Genomic DNA, 23,302 nt, shown 5'->3' with positions numbered 1-23,302 from the left:
ATGGAGGTTATGGTCATGACAATCGACGTATTGTCGCATGGCGCCCTTGAATGCCTGGTTCCTCGTCTACACCATAATAAACACCTCACACCCGGTGCTCTTGAAACGAGCACCACCGCTGCTGCGGTCCCGCACGGGGGCTCCGACTTTCCACGTTCGTTGAACGAGGGAATGGATGTGCATGTTTCCAACACCAAGCCACATCTCCTCGCAACAGTCACAGCAGAAACAGAAGCCGACCATGCACCGATAGCACGAGCGTGTCTATCGGCAGGCACGCCGCTACAAGGCCCTGCACCGACCAAAATCAAACCCGACTTAGGGTCTGATCAATGTCCCCTGTCGACCTTCACGTTCAGCCAAGATGCTCCAGTCAGAAGCACTCCCTTCCACTTCCCCTCCAAGATCCCCCCATTGCGTCGACAGGGCGTCAAGCGCCGACGGCCCAGCACGGATGTGGATGGGCCCAACACGGCCTGTTTGTCGTGTAAGAAGCGCCGTCTCCGCCTCGACCTCATCACCTCGCGGCTGTCCCGCCCCTTCTCCTTGCCTGCAACGCACATCCTCAACCGCGAGGCCGCTGCGGCTGGAGACAAGCGCTTCCTCAAGCTCGCTGCCATCATGGCGGCTCGGCGCATCGCGGGGAGCGGGCCGCAGGGGCAGCTTCACTCGCCGGACCAGCCGGGCCCCAGCGAGATGCTCAGACGCGCAGCCATCATCAACCGCTTCCGGCTGAGGGTGTACCGGCACGCCGCGGCGCGCGGCGACTCGGGCGTGGCGCAGGTTGCGGGCAGCGCAAGCTTGCTGCAGCTCAGTCAGGGGCTGGGTGTGGTCAGTGGGGCACGGTTCCCCGGCCACCACGGGCCGCCCGGGTCGGTAGTGCCGAACATACTCCCTCTGCTCCCTGCCCTGCCGCCGAGCGGGAGTCCGCACCCCTTATCGAAAGCCGCGGCTGCCAGATCCCCGTCTCCATCAAGGTTAACAGCAACGGCGATCACCACGATGACGGCGACGACAGCGACAACGATGATGGCAGCCTCGACCCCGCCGATACCAGCCCGGGAGAGGGAGCTGGACGCCGAGGAGGCGGAGGACCGAGATAACGGGTGTGCCTTCCCGGGGTCCGAGTGGCTCGAGTGTCGGTACCATGATGATGACGAGGAGGAGGAGAGGGACGGCACCGAAGTGTATGCCGACTTCGGGGTGATCTTTGGGGGTGGCAGCGACGCTGACAGCGACGAGGAGTACCAGGACTACATGGATGATCTGGACGGAATTCCCTGGAGTGTGAGGTAATGTGAGCGGGCTGTGGACTCTGGGACGGGGTTTTTTTTTTTTCCTGAATTCGGTCATGGAAGTGCTTCTTTGCAATGGCCAGTGCAAACCGGGCAGGATGGGGTCCCGGGAAAGGTAAGTCTGGTCGTTTTTGTTTGCATGTTTGGGATGGGTGATTCTTGCTGGAGCGTTATGGCCATCTGGTTGTACGACTGTCACAAAAAGGGGCTTGGTAGAGAAGGGGGGAGAGAATGAAGCCGCTGATCTCAACAGGAGCCTCGTGACGGACGGACGGACGAACGGACGAGATGGATGAAGTCCACGGCATAAAATTAGTGCATGGGTGGTCTGGCCCTGGCCCCCCAGGTTGGAGCATTTTCGAAAAGAAAAAGCAACAATTGCCTTGTACTTGGTACATGACCCACTTGTCAGCCCCGAAAACCATGGTGTTGAGTTTGCCTGCTGCTTCTATGAATTGCTCCCCGGCTCGATGTCCACCAGCACTGAGGGTTCACATAGTTCCAGCGCCTGCAAATGCATCTGCTGTGAGTCACCCATGATCAATGGGCATGGGAATAATGAGACACTGACCAGCTTGATTATCTCCATATATAGAATGCATCTAACTTGACCTTCACTTCACAACCCTTGGCCTCGGTCACTGCTCTTCATGGTTGTTGGAAAAAGATCACGTGGAGTCGCTCCCCGCACCTGTCATCCCAGAACCGGCACCGCGTCTAGGCGCGTCATTCACTGAATCTAAAATTTGGGTGGTGCCCAAAGTCAACAAAAGCAAAAAAAAAAAAACAGGCATTCTTTGAACAATCCCTGCAGCCACACACTTCCTCCACCCTCATACCGACCCTTGCACGCCCTTGCTTCTCTGGTCAATAAGTTACCAAGGCGCTCTTACAAGTGTACACCTTCCAATGCGGACCGAGCGATCAAGGATCGAACAGCGACCTCAACTACCTGCTCCCCACCATCGACAATCGCTCACGCTGCAATGAAGCCGCAACCATGCCGCCGATACAGACCACCTTTGAGCTGGTCCCCAACGGGCCTGCAGCCATGTTGAGTGGCGGTGGAAATACCAATTCCAACCCTCCGGTTTCCAAACCGCCCATGACCAGCAAGCAGGCCAAGAAACTCCACAAACAGGCAACCAGTGGCAAGCGCCTGACCAAGATCGAGGAGAGGGCCCTGCTGCTGGAGATCAAGAAAGAAGAGGAGCAAGCAAAAGCTGCTAGGAAAGCCAAGGCAGCACGTGAGCGGAAGAAAGAGAAAGAGGAGGCCGTCAAAGCAGAAAAGAAACGGCGGGGAGAGCCGATCGTCAATGTCCGCCCCAGCCAGGGTATGATCTCGGGCTTCGTCCGGCGGGCCAAGCAGGAGAAGCCGGCTACTGAGGACAAGGCTGCGGGGAATTTTCAGGATAGTGGCACTGGTTCGGCCGTTGCCGGTTCGATGGAAGATCTGATTTCAGGCTCTGAACCATCCGAAATCAAGGTCGGTGAACCACAGAGCGACATTGCCCGGGAAGAGGCCAAGGACCCTGCTCGACCACACATTGCGCCTTCTGAAACCAGTACAGCAGTAGATGTGGTAGGCAGCTCAGCACCCTCCTTTCTCCCATCTATTGTGACTAGGCCATCGGAGAACTTTGCGCAACAACGAAGCCGTTCACCGGAACTGGGCATCATGAGGCCACCGCCTGCACGAACACCGTTCCAGGAAATGCCGGTAAATGCGCCACAGAGATCAGCTACAAGCGAAGGTCTGGACTTCAAGCGCGATCTTATTATGAAGCCTGGAGCCATGAGGCCACCTCCAGTGCCTCGATGCAAGCTTCCATCCGGGCCAATCTCGGACCTCGGGTCGCCTTCCAAACAGGGAAGGCCTCAAACTCAGAGACATGCATCTCTAGGGAAACCTTCTTCGGCCATTGATAAAAAGCCAAGAGCGGTCAAGACTGAGTTCGCTTTGCCATCCAGCACCCAGATGCTCTTCCTCGATGATATGGCCGATCTTTTCCCGTCGTCATCGCAGCAGGCTTTGGAACTGATCGAGGACGATTCCTCTTTATCCAGGCCTCCTCCAAGCAGCAGCAGCGTAGTTGCGAAGGCCGGGTCTCATCCACCCACGGTAGTCCCTTCTCCTCCCACTCCTCGGGTCCATGGCAATGACTCGTTTGATGAACTCCCTTTCTTCTCAACTCAAGACTTCGTCCTCTCGTCACAGGAGGTCAGGGAGCTCGAGAAACCTATCTCCACGTCGAGAGACCAGGTTGGCGTGTCCGACAAGGCGCCAACACGACTGAGCCCAATCTGCGAGGAGGAAGGCTCAGGCCATGAAGGTACTAGCTCTGGTCCTCACTCTCAACAAACGCCAAAGAGCAGTCAGAAGCGGTTGCGTCCTTGTTCTTCGCCTTCAGTTTCAGAGTCGCCTGCTCTTCCCTCACAAGTGGGCCGCGACTCGCAAATGGCCGAGCTTGGTGCAAGAACTGGGCAGTCCCCTTCATCAAAGTCGCCACCTAGGAAACGTTTCTTCACGTCAAGTGGCAGCGAAGCCGTCTACTTGGCCATGGAGAAGAGCCGGCAGACTTACCAGAGGGAGCAGAGGGAGCGGGAGCTCGCGCGGCAGGCCGGGCAGGCGAGGCAGAGGCAGCGCCCAGCGCAGCGGCTTCAGGCGCACAAATATCAGCAGAAAGGAAGCCACGTTGCGTCGTCGGCAATGAGCAGGGCGACGCGACCTCCTCTGAACGAGACACAGCAGCGCAATACTGTTTCTCCTCGAAGCGCAAAGCCGATTGAGCCAAGCGCAGCAGAGTCGGTCCCCCAAGCTGGGGCGGTGTCTGTTCAGAGCAACTCCGCCTCCCAAGAGACCGACTACGGAGATTTCGATCTGGAAGACTGCAGTGCTCTGCTGGATGGCATCACCGAGGAGGATCTCATGATTGACGACAATGATTTATGACCAAGGTAGACTTTTTGGACACTGCATATCAACGGCATTGGGTGTAACTGGCACAGCATAGATACCAGGCGTGTAGCATATTAATTAGCGAATGCATGAGTTACCAGAAGACTCTATCTCCTCACCGCAGGCAAACATAACTAGATCACTTCTTGGATGGATTGCACGAACTTCTCGTTCTAGACATACGTATCATAGTAAGCAAGTTCATAACCCTCGATAATGGGGAGAATGAATAGTGTTGACTATGCACCGTAAATTTTGTAGGCATTTACCTCTACACTCAGCAACCCTCAGCTTCCCTCAACAAGACCTGACTGGTCACACTTTGCTGACTGCACAAAGTCAAGCCACTGGCAACTCCAGCCCCTACTCCCTGAGGTCTCCCTCACTGAAATCTACTCGTCCATGTCCAGGTCCTTGATCCACAGAAGCACGGCCCAGTTGGCTACGGCCACGATGCTCAAGATCCACAGCGGAAGTGCGACGAAGTTGTGGCCAAGGCCCCAGCCGAGCATCGCGCCCCCGACTGTCGGGCCCATGATGCGGGCAGAGCTGGCGATGCTCGAGGACAGACCGTGCACTGTGCCCAGGAGTGTCGGGCTCGGCGCGCAATCATTGACCAACATCATGGTCGCCGGGGTGACAAAAGTCCGCGAGGTGACGAGCAGGACGAGTACTGCCGAGAGACTCGTCCAGACGAGGGCCGTGTTGTCGGCCGGCAGCAGAACCAGGTAAGGCAGCAGACAGTACGCGACGATACTGAGGGGCAGAAAGACCAGGTATGACTTCCTGGCTCCAAGACGTCCGCTGAGGAGCGGGTAGAGCAACACTTGCAGGGGGATGCCGATCATGCCGATCGTGGTGTTTGCCAAGCCGATACTCTTGCTCGACAATCCCAGGCCGCCGCTGAAGCGAAAAGGCAAGTCGAAACTGCGGCTGTCCTCCTTGGGAGTCGGAAGCAGGGTGAAAAAGATGGTGCTGAACGCTGAGACGTGCATCGCCAGGAGAAAGCGCTGAAATAGGCTCAGGCAGACGTTGAGAGTAAAGATGGCCCGGAAGGGAGTGCTGGGCTTGGCTTCCGGCTCGGCCGCCCGGGCGTCTTCTTCGTCGCCAATGAGGTGCGAGTCACGGGGGGTAGCCGGGTCGTCACGAGGAATGGCCTCGTAAGCGACATCAGGCTCTGAAGACCCCTTAAACAGGCGCACAATCGCCCTCCCGAGTTGACGGCCGGGGTCTGGCTGGTGCCGCAGCTCGGGGTGCGTCTCGTCGAGGCCGAGAATGATCAACATGGCTGACATGACCAGGAAAATAGCCGAGGCTATATTGGGCAGAGCATACGGGAACTTGGCCATCCATTGCACGCCGTCAGCACCCCCAACGAAGGATCCCGGTCCGAAGATGTTGGACATCGAGTGTATAGGATCAGCCAGGAAGCCGCTGAGTAGCGGACCGATGATGACGCCTACATTGAAGCACATGGGGAGGAGCAAAAACGCCCTCGATTGAAACCTTTGGAGGGCTCGTCAGCACTTGACAAGGGATGCTTCTGGGTCAGTCTTGGTGTCTCGACTGTACGTACCGCCGCTCAACAACGACTTCGGAGACCATGGTCCTAAGAACAACAATGTTTCCATTGAGGGCACCGACGAGGAATCGGAAGAAGAAAGCAAGGGAAAGAGACCTCGAGAAACCCATCCCCAGGGCGGATATGGCAGATCCAAACAGACCGATCAGCAAGACACGCTTGCGGCCGAGGAGCGGGCTGTCGGCGGCGAATCCCCACCACATGGAAGTGATGCACTGGGCAGCGGCAAAGGTGGCCGTGAGCAATCCATACTGTTTGGCAATCTCAGAGGCAGGCAGGTCCGGGTTGAACCACTTCAGCTGATAGAAGAGGTACGATGTCAGCGACCTCTCGCTCAGGGGCTCGGCAAGGCGGGCCAGGACAATGACAGCCAACTGTCCTTTCTTGGGAAGCGATGCCCAAGTGACCGGTTTGGGTTTTGGCTGGTCACGCAGGCTTGTGTAAGACGCCAAACCCTCGCTCTGGGGTGCGAGCAGAGGTGTCGCCTCCACAGAGGCGGTCGATTTGTGCGGCCCAGGAGACGAGGGGCGCCTCATGACGGTCGTCTCTCTGCTTTTGTTTTCTTGTGGTTAGTGAATGCGTCCACGTAGGAGATCACTCGAGTCTGTGCAGGGTCCAGAAGTCTCAGGGGAAGAATGAGGACATACCAAACATTGGGACAAGAGGTCTTCTTAAGTGACGAGAGGGACCCCTTCGACAGCGGCGGCATCGGGTGTGCGTCGAGATAATAGTCACCCTCTGTACCTATTCGAGCTTCGAGCTTGACGACCCACACCAACCTTTTCTCCCCGAGCACCTCATGTGGGTGGGCCTTCGGGGAGTTCGACAACGCTCGACGCTGCCCCCGGCCGGCGTGCATTCTCCTCTGGTTTGATTACAAACCCGTTCCCAAAACGAGTCTGGCGCAGAGCATCCAGTCCGGAGCTGTCGTCTCCCTTGCCTCCACCGGCAAGACGGAGATGCATGTGCCTGTGAGGTGGAGTTGCTTCAGGAGGCTGATGCACACCCTCCTTATTTTGACGAGAGCCAAGCCAAGGAGCCGGTGCCCACCCCCAACGACCACCTGGGAGATATCTAGGTCTTGAACAAGCAAGGTTGCTGGCTCGGTCCAAGGCCCCCTCTGGCTCACGAGATCCGATACCAGGCCGTGCACAGCAAAATCCAAGAGAAGTGATGTTGTCCTCGCCAAACTATTCTTGCTCCTACATAGTCTCGGCAGATCCAATATACGGTAGACCCGAGTCGCTAATAACGAGTCTCGGCAGTTCCCAGAAGCACTGACTGGAAGGCAGATGGGGACATGGAGAGCATTGGTGCAGTCGAGTTTGGGCTTCCGTCGGAGAGGACTCATGGCAGGTCCGGGTCTAGTCCAGACAAGTCGAACTGCACGGCATTATCACATGGTCCCTACAGCCTAGGATCCTCTTGTATATGCCGAACCATGCTCTTCCTTGCCGGGAGAGACTCTGTCGCCATCTTTGGAAAACCGACGAGCTACCTAGCCCAGTTCCGTTTATACTACTCGAGGTCAACGACATTCAGCAGGTGCCTATGCGAAAGCCGATTGCTGCTGCCCGTGTCGCACATCTGAACTCGAACCCTTTCAACGCGATTGAGTAGAATTGCCGCTGATACTTATGGTATTCGAGGCTGGTCAATTCCCGTGGTGTTGCCTGGAGGCCAGCCTGACTCGACTTTGCCCTGACAATCTATTCATTGCCTGAAGATCTCCCCTTGACTACATTTTGGATGCCCTCGTGAAAATGCACTTGTCTAATATATGACTGTATTCAAGCCTTGGTAATGATCCGAGTCAATTGCATTGGAAACAAATGTTTGCCGAGGCTCAGATGAGCCCAGAGTCGGTCAGTTTGAACACAAGACATGCTCAACTTTCCTTCACTCTGCTACCGCTTTGTCTGCAATGTGTCTGATCACTAAGAAATGGTCACAATGTACGAACAGGATGTTTGGAGGTAACGAATTCCTGTCATAAAGGAGACAAAGCTCTGTGGCATCAAACTATAGTGTCGTTTGCTCAATTACCCGCCAGCCCTTTCCTGGCTCTCCTGCCCAGATACGTGATGCGTGGTATTTGAGGATACTGCTGCCACAATACTGCTGTGCTAATTCTTGTCATGTACTACTAACAGCATCACTGCTCAAGATGGAGGAAGGACGCGACTCTCTCAGCGAGGAGGAGAGCACTGTCAGGTGCCCGCCAAACTCTCCAATCCCTCCTCATCTTTCAGACATATCGTTGCCGCCCCTGAGGCCCTCACCACACCTCCGCAGAGTTGAAAGTCTCTTGAATCTGGCAAAGGCGGACTATCATTCGTCCTGCAGGCGATCAATGCCCATGGAGGTAGAACTAGCTCACTGGCACGGCGCATCAAGGCTTGACGTCGCGGCTGAGAACTCAGCAACCACTTCGAAAGCCGCTTCATCCCGTCGATTTATCCCACGGAGTTCTCTCGATACCAACATCGGCCATACATTCCGTACGGAAGCCAGCTCCTCGTCCGCGCTGCCAACCCCAAGCCAGCCAGCTCAACACGAGATCGTTGCGGCCGGCAGTCCACACACCAAGACGCAATGCGATGCAACGTTCAGGCAGTGGAGGTTCGAATTTGGACGATTCATTACCGAGTACGACAAGTACATGCGCAAGTCATCCAATACGCTCGACCTGCCAGAAGTAAGGGAATTGGAGGTGCTGCTTCCGGTACTGACGGAGTTTGGGAACATTGGGCTGCGGTACTGGTTCGACCACCTGAGGCTGGAAGACGAGGCGCATCTGGAAAATGGAGGAATAATGTGGGAAAAGAGCGTCGCACCCTCTGCTGAAGATGACATACCGGGCACTGACAACGTCGAGAGCTGCACCCTGAATGACGGTGTCGATGCGACCTATGATCCCCAGGGGAAAGGCAAAGAGGTGGTGAGACCACCAGAAGTCAACATTGTCGCTCACGACGGGGTCGACCGAAAGGACTGGGCGGTGGAAGCCGAACGCAAAGCTCGCCGCCTGGCTTCAAAGTTCTCGTCGCCCGACCCGTCACCGAGCCGTGGGCAGGAGAAGAGCACGCCACTTACCTTGGAGCAGCTCGAAGCTCTCATAACAGCCTTCTCGGAAGCCCGCGTCTTCACACGCAAGCTTGGCATAACCCTGAGCAAGGTCCGGCACCAGCAGGCACAGCACCCGCGCGCGTACCTCCTTCGCGAGGGCGTCACCTTTGCCCAGCTGCTCGCCGCGTCCGACAGCAGCAGCGCATCCCAGTTCTCGCCGGGGAGCCCACGGCCTCCATCTCGACAGGTCTATGATCCCTCTCCGCCACGATGCAGCGGCAGCGGCAGCTTCAGCTACCCCAAGTATGCTCGCTACGCTCGCCTGCTGCCCGAGGATATATCCGCCCTCCAGAACACACTCATGAGCCACTGCCCCCTCGCAGGGGCAGCTCTGGGACTCGATCTGGCCCGGGACCAGTATTCACTGTTCTACGAAAGCATCGACGCCGAGACGCAGGAGCGCTACATCGATGTCCTGGCCCCAGACCCATGGCATATGTCGGGTGCGCTACCGGTGCCCCCTGGCAGCCCCGACGGGTGTGTCCCAGCAACTGGAATCCAAGGTGTGCGTGGCAGAGGTGAAGCTCAGCAGCCATCGACAAGGATGAAGAATCACATGGACAGCGACGACGACGACAACAAGAAAGAGTCTGCGAAGCAGGCAACGGCCAAAGAACCCCTCGCGGCGGCACTGTCGGCCCTCTGGGCCTCGGCACGGCTCTCGCTCATCAACAAGGCCTGGAGGGCAGGATTCGTGCGCGACGGCGACGCACGGCGCAAGTTCGGCAAGCTCCGGCGGCGGATGGAGGTGCTGGCAGACACGTCTCACAGCACTTCGTATCCCAGGATCGTGGCGGAGAAGGCGAAGACGATGGAGGAGGCGGCCTCACGAGCTGAGGTCAAGGGGGCGGGAGGTCGCGACGGCATGGTGCTGCTGTCGCTTGTGGATACAGAGTGTAGGGAGGCGCTGGGGTGGTGAGCTCGCGCGAACCGGGTCCAGCGTCAGGTTTGAGAAGGGAAAACGAGGGACGCTCGAGAGCATGGAGGCGGAACATCTCGGGTGAAAGATGTACGGGCAAAGAGCCGGCAGCAGGGTCTTGGTGAGAGACATTCAAAGGGATAGAGAGGGTGCATCGTTGCGGTGCCTGCCTGGCAGGCGAACTCAGAGACCTACCTACTTGTAGGTACTTACCAATACATCCCATTGACTGTAGTTGTGTAATAGGAAGAGACGTGCAGCAGCCGAGCAGCTCTAGGTCCGAGAAACACAAATCATTCTTGCTGCATCTGACGCATCCCCACAAAGATCACCACCATCAGCACTGCTTTGCGCCTCGGATTTGATGTCAATGTCCTAGAATTCATGGTGGAAAAGTATCCGCTACACGCTAGACAATGCTACACATGCGAAGCTCCTTTTCCGTTCCAGGACGAGAAGGAAGTCCTCTTCCCATCCCTCACACATGCCCACAGGAGAATAGCAACACCCAACCCGCAAAACGCCCTGTGCCCTAGGGATGTATGCCCCCATCCGTGATTCGATGCCCTGCCTCCGACTCCAATCCGGCCACTCGGGTGGCAGTGAAAAACAAACGCCGTCTAAATGCAAGTGTACGTGCTGTGGATGCCGGGTGCGAGCTGTCATCTCGTGTCCTGAACACGTCCGTGTCCTGCCTTTCGTGCCAAGTTGGAAATCCCCCAAGAATGTGCCGTCTCCACGGTCGGTGAGACTGCGAGATGACGAGGAATGAACCCTCTGGTCGAAAATGCGAGAAACATCTTGTCCGGTCCTGGGTATGGTCCTTCCTTGCTCTCTATCACCTTGAAAATGCCTGCGCTACAGCAAGAAGAAAAAACAAACAAACAGGATGGCCTGGTGGAGATACAAAAGGTTGCAGAAAACCACAGCTTTCTCGCTTCTCTCTCCCCTCTTGCTGCAATGCTGGGCGAGCCGGGCGGAAATCGGCCTCACAGGAAGATTCCCACCCAATGCTTCTTTGTCGAGACATCGGAGTCGCAGTCCTCGACAGCGCAAAGGACTTGGTTGGGTTTGGCACCAGGTCGGAAGCCGACCTTGGGCAAGGCCTCGGGCGCCTTGGCCTTCTTGGGTGGGATGCAGTTGCGGCGGTTCTCGTAACAGCGACGGCAGTAAACCTAATGTTTTTATCAGCATCAGGTGGTGAAACATGTGATCACAGAATCACAGACAAGAGGAGGGGGGGGAGCTTACGTGACCACATGCAGGCACAGCCCAAAAGTGATGCTCTTCTCTATCTTTCTTGGTGCGTGCCTTCTTGGAAGGGGGACCATCCTCGTTGTTCTCCTCGGGATCGTACTTCAACTCCTCGTCGCAGCTAGGGCAAATGACGACCGTGTCGGGACCGGTGTCGCGCGTGAAGCCTTCACGAGGCGGCGGCGGCGGCACATGCGGGGGCTTGGGAGGCTGCGCATGATGGTGGTTGTTGCCAAAGCCGAGGGCTTGGTAGTCGAAATGGACAGGGTTGCCTGCGAGAGGGTTGTCCATGGCTGCTGCAAATGGGCCTTGTTGATGGCCGATAATTTGCACTTCGATATCTGGTGGGTTGTTGGCTCGTCTGCGTTCGGAATTTGAGCGGGGTAGGAGGTTGAAAAGGCGACCAAACGGGCTGCCAAAGGGACTGAGGTTGCCAAAAGGCAGCTCGTTGTTCAGGCGAGCAAACACGCCCATGATTGCCACCTCGGTGTCCACAGCAGCATCGCGTAGGGCGGCATCCTGAGCTCGACGCGGGCGGGGTTGCGAGGGGTTCCTAGCCTCGTCTGGTGAATCCTCGGTGAGATCAATGAAGTCAGCCGGCACCGCACCTGGACCTCCTGCACCCGCGCCTGCGCCTGCACCGGAACCTGCACCGGAACCTGCACCTGCGCCGGAACCGCCTGCTCCCAATATGCTACCGTCACTGCGGGTGAAAGCCGGAGTCTGTCTTCGCTGCGACGCCTGCCTCCGGGGGTTTCGAGAGCCTGTGGCGGCGGCCGATGCCGCCGCTGCCTGGCCAGGTCGAGGCAGAGGCCTCTGGCTCTGGACGGGACTGTCAGGCTCGTCGGTCAGATCGATGACGGTTTGTCTGCCGGGGGCGTCCTGGATGGGCTGCCACGGCCGGCGCGGCTGCGCGACCTCCATCTCGACGAGTTCGTCGTCGATGAACTGGTCGTGGTTCCGCCTCCTCGCGGTGGCTCTCCGTTCATCCATCGACTGGCGAAGGCGACCGGCCAAGTCCTGCTCTCCACTCCTGTCCGCTTGCGATCCCGTCCTGGCAGTCTGGCCGGTCACACGCCCATCGAAGTGCTGGTCGATCCGCCGCCGAAGAGAGTCGAGGCGCGGGGAGTTGCGTCCGGGAGAGGAGGAGATGAGAGAGTTGGTGACGCGCTGAAGGCGCAGGAAGTGCTGGTCGAGCGGGTCTTCGGGAAAGGGCTGTGGGTGGAGAGGAGGGAGTCCAGAGGCGGGGTCCTGGCTCTCGAGAACCGGGTCGGACTGCCGATGGGAGGACGAGGGGTCCCTCCGGCTCTGGTGATGTCTCTGGGTTTGGCTTGACCGCGAGGGGGCCGAGAAGGAGGAGGAAGAGGTGCGCGGCGAGGCGAGGGAAGCGTCGTCGGTCTGGCTGTCGTCGGTGCCCGACGGCTCTCCAAAGAGTTCTCGGGCCAGATCGTCGTCCTCGTCCTCGTCGTCCTCGCCGTCGTCGTCGTCGAGGTAGTAGGAGGCGAAGGGGTCGTCCAAATCGTCGTCGTCGTAGTCTTGGTGGTCTTCGTAGTCTTCGTAGTCTTCAAAATCCTGGTCGAGGCCCTCGTAGAAGAGGGCGGGGTTCTGGAGAAAGGCCTCGTGGGGGATGTTGGACGACTGCTCGAGGAATTCTAGGTCCGAGAGATCCATTTCTTCCAAGTCGCCGCCCGCCTGACCATGGGCTCTCCTTCTTATTGAATCGCTCTATTTTTTGGGCCGGCAGGGACGTGGCGATTGGCTTCTCCCGTGTGGGGAGGGGCGAACAAAGAGTGGATTCCCAGTGAAGCAGGCCTGGTTCGTGCGTTGCTGCTGCGCTATTGTTGCTGCGCTATTGTTGCGGTGTCGTCGACAAGGTGAGGACGTGGTGATGCGGTGATGTCGGGCCCCCAAAAAAGAAAAGCCGCGGGGAAAGTGAATCGAAAGTCAGCCCTGCCCAGGCTGACGTCGGGGTCGGGGAGGATGGTGAGGGCGAGTCGATGCAGGAAGGGAAGGGAAGAAGAGGAGAGAGCCGGCAGCCCGGACCAGCCTTCTGGAGATTTGATGCAGCGGGAGAGCGAGCACATTCTATCGCACCGAGTCTGACCTCACTCAGCTCGGCCCAGCTTTTGCCGTTGGCATCATTAGCATTCGCGCTGGCTGGCGTTGGCGCTGGCCCTTTCGGCGTTAAGACTCGGGAGCGTATTCGGGCTTGTCCAACCAGAGCGAATGGGGTGAATGCACGCCTCGGCCATCAACCATCCATCAATCACAGTAGGTATCCCACACATCCCACACATCCCATGATCCATACCCAAAATGCCACTCAACCTGCGCGACACTACTAAACCCCGACAAAGCATTTCGACTCCGAGCAGGAATCGCCACCAGCTCAAGAACACCCAGAGACACAGCCATGACATGACTGATCCATACAATACAATACAATACAATACAATACAATACAATACAATGCAATGCAACACAACACAATAAGGTCCGGGCCCGGCCAGTGTGACCAACAAGTCCAAGTTGCCATTGTGCTGGATCAAGGAAAAACACATTATTCTACATTATTCTTGAAAACATCACTGTTTGCACAATACAAACTACCTGCTTCTCGTTCCTATGGCCACGCGCTGCTCCTGTATTCTCCTCTCCCCTCCCCTCAATCCCGCCCGCTTCTTTCAAGACGCAGAGCCCCTATATGAGTTGCCTGCCGATGAACCAGCAATGATATGGATCCCACTCCAAAAAGGAAAAAAAAAAAAAAAAATCATCATGTCCTTGACGCCAGAGCAAAGAACCCGCAGACCATTTTCTTTTCTTTGATCTCGCCTCTACTCCTTGACACCCAGTATCGAAACAACGCCCTCCGAGCTGACAGAGACCAGCTTCTTCGCTTCGGCACCCCACCTCACGCTCACTCCGGGCGTGGCGCTGGCCACGGGCTGCGTCCACTTCTTGGAGCTCTTGGCGTACTGCTGCACCGTGATCCCTGCCGGCCCGACCGTGGCCAGGTACTGTCCTGTGTAGTCCCAGTCCAGAGCGACTACCGAGCTGCCCGTGTCCAACACCTTGGCCGTGGCCGCCGCGCCCTCCTTGCGCAGGTCCAAGATGGTCACCGTCGACTGGCCCTTGGCCGTTGCTGCAATCCAGTACCCGTTCTCCGAGAAGGTAAGTGCCTGGATGGGAGCACCCAGGTCGAAGCTGGTCGCTTGCTCTCCCGTCTTGGTCAGGAATCCCCGGATCTCGCCAGAGACAGTGCCCACCGCCAAGAAGTGGCCATCTGGGTGGAATTTGCAAGTCGTGAGTGCTACAAAGAACGCAGCGTCAGTACCAATCCAAACATATAGACACAGAGACACAGAGAGAGAGAGGGAGGGAGGGAGGGAGGGAGGGAGAGACAGAGAGAGCAGAAAAGTCCCTTACAGGAGTCGGTGTACACGCGAGAGACGCGCTTCAGAGTAGAGAGATCGTAGAGGACAAAGCTCTTGTCGGAACCGACAGAGGCAAGAAGGTCGCCGCACGGGTGCAGTGCCAGTCCCGTCGCGGGGCCGGCATGTTCAGAAAAGGAGGCAATCTCGCTGCCGTTCTCGTAGATCTTGACCGAGCCCTTGGATGTGGCAAAAATGACCCGGCTACCAGTCCACAGAGTGTCGGTGATGGGCTCATTGACCTTGAGCGACCGCTCCACCTTGGCTGCCTCGACCGAGAAGATGGCTACGTCGCCCTGCAGACCGCTGATCGCGGCATAATCACCCTCGAGGCCGATTGAGGACGCCTGCTGGACGGGGCTGTCCTCGGAAGCAACCTTGTCAAAGGCAGCGATCTCGTCGGCGGATACCCAGCCCTCGGGCACCGGTCTCTTCTTGCGCGACTTGGAGAGGCTGCGCGCGCGCAAGCCGAGTCAGCATGTCACCAGTAGGTCGACTCGAATCATGGAAGGGACCAACCTCTGATGTGTCTCGTCCACCTTGTTGGCCAGGTCCTCTGGCAAGCCCTCGTTGTCGATGGCCATAGCATCGCCGTTGGCAGCAGTGCCACCAGACACGGTGACCTTGGACAGCGAGTCGCGCGCCTCGTCTCGCTCCTTGGTGAGGCGGGCAATCACGCGCACGGCGGCATCATGCTGGTACAGCGCAGTGGCAAGCTCCTCCCGGGTCCGCGCCAGCTGTTCCTGCAGGTTGTACGTCTCGAGAGCCAGTGCGTCCCACTCGTTCTGGAAGGCAGCCAGCAGGGCCGGAATGGAGGTCAGGGTCGGCGGCCGCGGTCGCACGATGCGAGCAGTCTTGACTGGCAACAGATCCTCGATGTCGAGCTCGTCCTCGGTGCCGGGCTCTTTTCCATGCTCTTCGATGTATTTCTCGATCAGTCGCTTCTCGTAGACGGTACCTGGTCGAGGGCCCCGGAGGCCAAAGTCAGTCTGCTGGAAATGCAATTGGCCCTTCAGGACGGGAACAATGCTACCTGTCTTTTTGGAGACGACGGGCTCCTCAGGGGCCTCCCCTGAAATGGCGCACAACATGGCGGATGATGTGACGGGCGTGGGAAGGGTGAATATGCTACCTAGGAGTTCCAAGGTCTGTGATCGAGTCGAACTTTTTCCAACCGCGTCCAGGTCCCCAGGCTGGCAGAGACCATGTGGTGCACGGGCCACTTTGTGTTTTCCAGACGCAGTGACTGATGTACCTAAGGAGACTAACTAAGCTCAGCTAAGGTAAGGTACCTAGATACCTCGAAGAAGGTCGAGTCAACATTGAATAAATACGCACACTGATAAGATAAGGAGATAAGCTGGTAAGCATCAACCACCAGACATTTAGTCCTTGAAATGATCGTCACTGTGAATCGTCTTAAAGGCTTGTGATACGGATATCAATCAGCGATCAGCTTGCCGTATCTCGAACCGTTTCTAAGGGCTGTCGGCTTTTTCCAGTCCAGCAATAATGGCGGCACCAATGCCAATGCCATCTTCCCTGCCGGACATAGCAAGCCTCTCTTCCTTGGCCGACTCGACTCTTGGCGACGCCCTCGATCTCCTCTTCGAGCCGACTCGCGACTTGCATGCCCTCGCCATACCCACCATGCGCTCCATCACCTTCACCTCCTATCCTGAGCTCATCGACACCATCCGCGACCAGCTGCTTACCATCCAGAGCGCGGTCCATTCGGACCCCACAGCCAGGCAGCCCCTGCTCAACATACTCGGGTCCCATCCCCGGCTGGGCCAGAAGAAGGTAGAGAGTGCGCAGAGTGCGGCGGAGCAGGCCCAGCTAAGGAGCGGCCGTGCCGGGGCCGGCGAAGAAGACGAACTTGCGAGGGTCAACGAAGAGTACGAAGAAAGATTCCCGGGGCTAAGGTATGTGGTGTTTGTGAATGGCAGAGGGAGGGATGAGATTATGCGGAACATGCGGGAGAGAATCGATAGGGGGGACGTCGTACTGGAGGAGCGTGAGGCAATCGAGGTAGGTGCATGGCCCCTGGACCGTCCTGTGGACCGCGAGACATTCATGGCCGGCCAGCTGATACACGTTGCAGGCCATGTGCGATATTGCCAAGGATCGTGCACGAAAGCTCCAGGCACCCGTGATCCCCTAAGTTGATTGATTGCCCAGGCCGTGTTGGCGTGAGCCAGTAGTATCCCCAGAGGCCCAAGCCGAGAAGCATCACCCTCCTGATAGTCGTGACTGCTCCGTCCCCTACCGGTCGGCCCTAAAGTCTCTAAAGAGGCACACAACCTTCAAGGTTACTAATGGTCACTATGTTACACGCTGCATTGCTCCGACTAGTCTGCAGAGATTAGGGACGTGTGATCGTTTGACAAATGGACTAGTTGGCAGGAGACACTTCAAAGACGGTCTTGCCGATGCCGCCTTTGCCTCTGTAAGACAGCATGCATGCCTCTCTGACCTTTTCGATATCTTCGAGGCTGACCCTTGTCCCTACCAACGGCAACAACTTCCCCTCCTCTGCAAAACCTGAGAGTGCCGTGAGATCCTCCCCGTTCGGCTTGAGGAACCAGTACATGTAGGTCACGCTCCAGCGCCAGGCGCGCAGTCTGCGCAGCGCATCCATGGTGTCTAGCAAGAGCCGCCCGAGGAGTGGGACGTGGGGGTTGTCGGGTCGTTGCATAACGCTGGCACTTTGCAGTGTTGCAGAAGAAGGGGTGGTAGAGATGGATACGATGAGACCAGTAGATGGAACCATGAGCGAGAGAAATTGCATGGCCTGGCCTGTCGTGTCAAACAGGAGATCGACCGAGCGTGGCGCAATGACCTTGGTTGGGCTGTCTTTGGTGTAGTCGATGACTATCCGGTCCGGCGTCAGTCAGGCACAGGCCTTGGGGTTTCAAGAAGTCGACTTACCTTGGTCAACTACCCCCTCTCCCAGAAGCTCGGCGACTTTGGCAACCTTCGAGGTCGAAACTGTCGTAATTACTTTACCTGCACGGAAGACATTCTTGGCCAACTGGCAGGCATAGGCGCCAGTGCCGCTAACTTTGCAACGTCATCAGCTTCTTTATTCTTACAGCCTGGAAGAGTCAGAGGATGGGGTGGCGGGAGAGGGGAAACTCACGTCCAGCGGGCACGAAGACTGTCTTTCCCTCCAGGCCGCCCTGATACTGCCTCAGCACTTGTAGAGCGGTGACACCGGCCAGGGGCAAGGATGCTGCCTCGGTAAAGGAGAGGTTCCGGGGCTTGAAAGCGATGTATGACTCTGGGCACACGACATACTCGCTCCACGAGCCTGAACATATTGATGCCGAGTCAGCTAGATTCTTCTTACATGATGCACAACAACCAATGATCGGGATAGTGTCGCCATGCAGAAGGGCTCTTCATGGAAGGCGGAGCCTCTTACCTCGCCCGACCTCAGGTAGCCGCACAAAAACCTCGTCGCCGGCCTTGAAGCGGGTCACTTGCCCTCCAATGGCTTCGACGATACCGGCAGCGTCATATCCAATCTTGTACGGGAATCTGGACGTGGCAAGTCAAGTCAGATGGTGTCTGGACCAGGCTGAAACAGGAGAATGTTCAAGAGGCGCCTGCTCACCTTTCCGGCATGGCCAATTTGAATGCGCCAGCTGCCTTCTTCACATCCACTGGGTTGATGCTGGCCGCGAGGACTCGAATCATGACATCCGCCTCGCCACTGATCACCGGTCGCGGCAGCTTGGACAGCTCATAGCCAGAAGGGTCTGTGAATGCTGGCGCAGTAACGGCCAACATGTCTGTAGCCATGGCGATACGTGAGCTAAGTATATGAGATGGGGGCTGGAAATTGTTCACGAATATATACGGAGTAGCATTTCAGCTCACCGGTACTTTACTGCCTTAACATTACAGTACCAGTCAATCGACTGGCAGCTCCAGTCGTGGCAAACACCGGCCGAGGTACGGGACAAATTCTAGGCACCAGGTACTGCCAAAGGAAAGAAAGCGAGGTCCAAACCAATGCGGCCCGTTTTGGTGCAGAAGCGGGGAGGCGCATCGGCGGCAGCTGGACTGGATGATCCACCGGCCGGCGTCGGCCAGAAGGTCGTGCCGACGGGACCGGGGACCAAGTGGATTAATCGACCGGGTCGATATCAACTAGTCTCGCGGCCTGCCGAGCGGCCATTGTCATATGAGGGAGACAAAAGTAAAAGGTGAACAACAGCTTTGCCCAGAATCAAGGCCAGGAACGGAAAAGAGGGTGCAGCATGTTCATTGGCTGTTCTGAAAACCCTCCCGCCCCCAATTTCCTTTCCAAGACATCACTCGTCAAAGTGACGCTATCATGCATGAGATAAGATGTGCATGTCAGCACCCAGCAGCAGTGCATGGCCGCTTGAAGCGGGTTCCAAGCCAAGGCCAAAAGACAGCTTGAAGGCGACCTGCTTCTGTGCAAAGTTCTTATTGCAAGCTTGTGCCCCCTCTCCCGTGTAAGATGATGGCCTCTTCGCTGTCCTTTCTCACCCATCCCCCCCAAACCAAGCAGCCTCCTGACTTCCTCGTTGCTATTCCCTCGCGTATCTCAATACTACCTATACTCTTTACGACAGCACGCAGGTTTGATTGATTGATTGGCCCACTGAGTAGTTTACTATTGCTCAATTGCCTGCAATGCCGCTTCTCAGGCTACGGGACGGAGCCGAGCTCTTCTATAAGGACTGGGGTAACCCCGAGGGGGCTATCGTCACCTTCTCGCACGGGTGGCCCCTCAGCAGCGACAACTGGGAGAACCAGATGGCATTCTTGGGTGAGCAGGGCTTCCGCTGCATAGCCCACGATCGGCGAGGCCATGGACGGTCGACACAGACGTGGCATGGCAATGACATGGACACCTTTGTCGATGATCTCAAGGAGCTGTTCGAGCACCTCGACATCAAGGATGCCGTCATGGTAGGCCACTCCCACGGTGGCGGAGAAGTCACTCGCTTTCTTGGCAAGCATGGCACCGGCCGCGTCAGGAAAGCCGTCCTTGTCGGTGCTGTGCCGCCTCTGATGCTCAAGACGGCTGCCAATCCCGAGGGCACGGACAAGGCCGTGTTCGACTCTTTCCGCGACGCCATGCGGAGGGACCGCGCTCAGTTCTTCCTCGACGTGGCCACTGGACCCTTTTACAACTTCAATCGGGAGGGTGCGCCCCGTAGCGAGGGTCAAATTCGCAGCTGGTGGCAGCAAGGCATGAATACAAGCTTCAAGACGGCCTACGACTGCATCAAGGATTTTTCAGAGACTGACTTTACCGATGATCTGAAAAAAATCAATATCCCGGTCCTGGTCCTTCATGGCGATGACGACCAAGTTGTCCCCTTTGGAGCTTCCGGTGAAAAGTCCGCGAAGCTGCTGCCCCAGGGCAAGCTCAAGATCTACGGAGGAGGGTCGCACGCCATCCACAATATCAACGTCGACGAGGTCAACGCTGACCTGCTGGATTTTGTACGCTCTTAAGGGGTCGTCACCAAGAGAGATTCACTCTCTGGGCCGAGGGCGTTGAATCATAATACGGCCGAACAGGACGTTGGCATTCCTATTTGTTCTTCTACTTTCTTGCGGGTTCGAGTCACCGGTGAGAGACACTTTGACTATTCCATCCATTCATGAGCCATCTCAAGAAAAGAGAAAGAAAAAGAAGCGGGGGACAAAGCGATCAACATTTTGATGCTTTTACGTCGTCGCCGGCCTGTTGACGGTACAACTGGCCTTTTCTGCCTGAGTTTGTTAATACAATCTATCTCCAGAGTATCCTCTGTGCGCCCTTTTGTTACCACCAGTGTCCTGTTTGAAAGGACGTAATTCAACGGCCGTTCGGCTGAGTCTCGTTTAGCCAAGGGGTGGAGGTGGCCCAGAAAATGATATTCACCCCCAAGCAGTTGACCGCGTAGTTCTGAAACTCTTCTTTGGTGAACTGCTTGCCAGTCTGGGGATTCGGGTTCTCGGTAGCGTTCAGATCTGGCTCCTGGACTGCCACCACTGTAAACGGAACCTTGTCGTGGTAGGCAGTGAGGTAAGGGTACGAGTTGTGTTCTTGGCCAGGCTTCAACGCTGATCGCCGTCTCGGCAAGGTTGACGCCGTAGATTTCGCCGTCAGGCTCGTTTGCCATGGCGTTCAGCAAGGCCTGAAAACGCCGTCGCACATGTTTGTTCCACTGCGCTACGGCATACCCACTCGGCTGGAAGTCAGCCTCACAGTTCGTACCGTCGCATTGGGGCACGCTTCCATTGTCGTAGAGCGGTGTGTGCAAATAATTCGGCACCGGATTTGAATTGACGTAGAAGGTTCGGTCCTGTATCTGCACCCACAACTTTTTGCCCTTGGATCGCGCAGCGGCCAGATTCTCGCGGATCTCGGAAAAGTCGTAGCGGTTTTGAGGATTCTCCGTCTCTTTCCACCGGTAGAGGGTCTGTATACCGACGATGTCGGGCCGATCGAGGAATGGAGTAGCCTCGCTGAAGTCGCTGGCATATATCCAATTCTCCGGGCTTCTGCATCCAGCTGCATAGCTGCTGTTCCCGTGGGACATTTCGTCACGGCATTGGTCGTACTTGGCGTGGCAGATCTTTATATACCTCTCTGCATCGACCTGGCCGTCAAGGGCCCCGGTATTGAGAGGAGGATCGAGTGGCGATACGCCTGCATAGGTGGCCGGAGTGAGAAGAGAGATAGCAAGGACGAGGCGAGAGGTCAGCACCATTTTGACCAAGGCGGAACAGGGCGAGCACGCGTGAAATTGCTGGCCAAGAATGCAAACGCCACGGATGGAGATCCTTTTAAAGACCATCGGACTCTCCCATGGGGGAATAGACAGCCGCCTAATAAACATCCGCACCTCCACTTCCGCGGCAGCAAATACGAGTCAGGAAACGAGGGCTGCAGTGCAAAAGGGCTTACTTCTACCTCAGGTGCTGTGCTATACGGCCTGCCATCCACTCACCTCGTACAGGTCAGAGCCAAATGGAGCTTGATGGACTCTGCATGGCAAGCGGTTTCCCTCATCCAGTTGGTGGCATTCTACTAGAAGGCTCGCTCGTATGGACCTACTTGCAAACGGACCAGTACATGCTGCATTGGATCATGGCTGACGTGGAGCTGGAGGTCACACATCAGACATGTTGTGTGGCCATATCGGCAAGGACATGGACGAGAAGACCCCCAGTATTCGCTTTGCCAACCTCATTCATTGAAGCACTCAACTGAAAAAAATATGGAAGAGAAAAGATTCCGAGAGCGAAGTCTAATGGATGGCAGGCTGCCATCATGCCAAACTTAGATCCAGTCTGGTACAGGCTTAGCTCCCGCAGTCCGAGGCTCACCCTGGAATTATCAACATGCGGCTGGAGAATGTGCGGAGACGCTGTTTTGAAGTGGGCAGTTGACAACAACGGGCTTGGCAGATCAGAGAGTACCATCTCGCGCTGAGCGCAAACATCCCTTTACCGGATCCCGGGTAAACTGGGATGTAAAGGACTTAATGGCTGATGGATTAGATTGAGGATATCGTGGTTGAGTTCAGAAAGTGATAGTGGAATTGTATTTGAGTACACGGAAAGTTGTCAGAAGGGGCTGGTCCACTAAGGACAACCCCAGGGCAAATTTAGTATGTGGAGCTGTCTCTGCCCAACCACACCGCCCTTTAGGGCCACCCCAAAGGGCCGGCGGCCCCCTGGCGGCCTTCCCCTTTTCTCTCTTAGAATTAGACACCTCAATAAATAGAATTTGATTGATCTGACCCTTAGTTGATAGTTATAAGTCTGGTTAATGTCTGATTGAGTAGATTAGAGTAGGCCTACCTATCTAGAGCAACTATTATAAGATTTAGACTATAGAGTTATAGATTCCTATAGTTAAATTTAGTAAGGAGTGGCTAGAACCCTCTAGAATATAATAACAACCTAATTAATCTTCTATTTAAACTAGAGTACTACTTAATCAACCCTCTTAATTATTTAACTGTAATATTATAGCTAAGGAGGACCTAGATAATAATTAGGTAATGATTCTTACTAATAAAGCAGACTAGAATATATAGTATTTATATATCTATCTTAAAGCTATAGATAATAAAATCTAGAAGTATATTAATCTAAATAGAGATTAGACTCTAAAGCCTCTTAGAGATTATCTAAGACCTCCTTCTATTCTCTTAATAATACTCTAAGAGGAATAATTAGTAATAGTATATCTAGAGTTTAGGATAAGAAAGAACTTCTTTAATATAGAGTTAGATAAATAGAAGGTTCTAAATATAGTATATAAGAAGAAGAATAAAAAGCTAATTAAGATAAATAAGCTTATCTATTAAATAGCTAAGTAGTATATAGCTCTATTTAATAAGTTATTAGAAGAATAATAGTAAGTAATTATATAGATCTCTAATAGGATAGGAGTAATTAGGCAACTATTAAGAGTTAGATTAATATAGATAAGGCTGATAATATTAAAGAAATATCTTAAGCTATTAGGCTTTAAAGTAAGAGTATAAGCTTAAGCTTAATACTAATAAGCTAGACAACCATCTAGATCTATTAGTCTATTAGCTTGGATTAAATAATAGGAATAAGCCCTATAATATATTAAGAATATTAATATTAGTAATATTTAAGATAACTAACCTATAGAGGACTTTCTTATTATTATTAGTAGTATTAATAAAGTTAGTAGTATCTTTACCTAGACCT

At 55.4% G+C, this 23,302-nt stretch overlaps 10 protein-coding genes across 10 annotated transcripts; 5 read left to right on the top strand and 5 right to left on the bottom strand.

Annotated features, from left to right (window-relative positions):
- On the top strand, positions 1-1,296 carry E0L32_003383 (uncharacterized protein; the record flags this gene model as incomplete). Its single annotated transcript, XM_031137677.1, has 1 exon — positions 1-1,296. The coding sequence occupies one exon, from the start codon at positions 1-3 to the stop codon at positions 1,294-1,296; it is 1,296 nt and encodes a 431-aa protein (XP_030998532.1).
- Positions 1,297-2,295: 999 nt separating this feature from the next.
- Positions 2,296-4,248, top strand: E0L32_003382 (uncharacterized protein; the record flags this gene model as incomplete). Its single annotated transcript, XM_031137676.1, has 1 exon — positions 2,296-4,248. The coding sequence occupies one exon, from the start codon at positions 2,296-2,298 to the stop codon at positions 4,246-4,248; it is 1,953 nt and encodes a 650-aa protein (XP_030998531.1).
- Positions 4,249-4,646: 398 nt separating this feature from the next.
- Positions 4,647-6,372, bottom strand: E0L32_003381 (uncharacterized protein; the record flags this gene model as incomplete). The annotated part of the gene is made up of 2 exons (XM_031137675.1): positions 4,647-5,760; positions 5,831-6,372. 2 exons carry the CDS (start codon positions 6,370-6,372, stop codon positions 4,647-4,649), a joined length of 1,656 nt encoding a protein of 551 aa, XP_030998530.1.
- Positions 6,373-8,003: 1,631 nt separating this feature from the next.
- E0L32_003380 (uncharacterized protein) lies at positions 8,004-9,884 on the top strand (the record flags this gene model as incomplete). The annotated part of the gene is made up of 1 exon (XM_031137674.1): positions 8,004-9,884. One exon carries the CDS (start codon positions 8,004-8,006, stop codon positions 9,882-9,884), a length of 1,881 nt encoding a protein of 626 aa, XP_030998529.1.
- Positions 9,885-10,873: 989 nt separating this feature from the next.
- E0L32_003379 (uncharacterized protein) lies at positions 10,874-12,809 on the bottom strand (the record flags this gene model as incomplete). The annotated part of the gene is made up of 2 exons (XM_031137672.1): positions 10,874-11,059; positions 11,136-12,809. The coding sequence occupies 2 exons, from the start codon at positions 12,807-12,809 to the stop codon at positions 10,874-10,876; spliced, it is 1,860 nt and encodes a 619-aa protein (XP_030998528.1).
- A 1,166-nt stretch (positions 12,810-13,975) lies between these two features.
- Positions 13,976-15,663, bottom strand: E0L32_003378 (uncharacterized protein; the record flags this gene model as incomplete). The annotated part of the gene is made up of 3 exons (XM_031137671.1): positions 13,976-14,451; positions 14,568-15,025; positions 15,092-15,663. The coding sequence occupies 3 exons, from the start codon at positions 15,661-15,663 to the stop codon at positions 13,976-13,978; spliced, it is 1,506 nt and encodes a 501-aa protein (XP_030998527.1).
- Positions 15,664-16,084: 421 nt separating this feature from the next.
- On the top strand, positions 16,085-16,736 carry E0L32_003377 (uncharacterized protein; the record flags this gene model as incomplete). The annotated part of the gene is made up of 2 exons (XM_031137670.1): positions 16,085-16,603; positions 16,677-16,736. 2 exons carry the CDS (start codon positions 16,085-16,087, stop codon positions 16,734-16,736), a joined length of 579 nt encoding a protein of 192 aa, XP_030998526.1.
- A 231-nt stretch (positions 16,737-16,967) lies between these two features.
- Positions 16,968-18,379, bottom strand: E0L32_003376 (uncharacterized protein; the record flags this gene model as incomplete). Its single annotated transcript, XM_031137669.1, has 5 exons — positions 16,968-17,446; positions 17,504-17,635; positions 17,715-17,885; positions 18,000-18,115; positions 18,192-18,379. The coding sequence occupies 5 exons, from the start codon at positions 18,377-18,379 to the stop codon at positions 16,968-16,970; spliced, it is 1,086 nt and encodes a 361-aa protein (XP_030998525.1).
- Positions 18,380-19,243: 864 nt separating this feature from the next.
- Positions 19,244-20,074, top strand: E0L32_003375 (uncharacterized protein; the record flags this gene model as incomplete). Its single annotated transcript, XM_031137668.1, has 1 exon — positions 19,244-20,074. One exon carries the CDS (start codon positions 19,244-19,246, stop codon positions 20,072-20,074), a length of 831 nt encoding a protein of 276 aa, XP_030998524.1.
- Positions 20,075-20,420: 346 nt separating this feature from the next.
- On the bottom strand, positions 20,421-21,318 carry E0L32_003374 (uncharacterized protein; the record flags this gene model as incomplete). Its single annotated transcript, XM_031137667.1, has 2 exons — positions 20,421-20,582; positions 20,641-21,318. 2 exons carry the CDS (start codon positions 21,316-21,318, stop codon positions 20,421-20,423), a joined length of 840 nt encoding a protein of 279 aa, XP_030998523.1.
- Between the last annotated feature and the right edge of the window lie 1,984 nt (positions 21,319-23,302).

Source organism: Thyridium curvatum (genome assembly GCF_004353045.1).
Source record: "Thyridium curvatum strain D216 chromosome Unknown NODE_15_length_556224_cov_80.126021, whole genome shotgun sequence".
Taxonomy (NCBI): Eukaryota; Fungi; Ascomycota; class Sordariomycetes; order Thyridiales; family Thyridiaceae; genus Thyridium; species Thyridium curvatum.
This window is presented reverse-complemented; position numbering and strand designations above follow the sequence as displayed.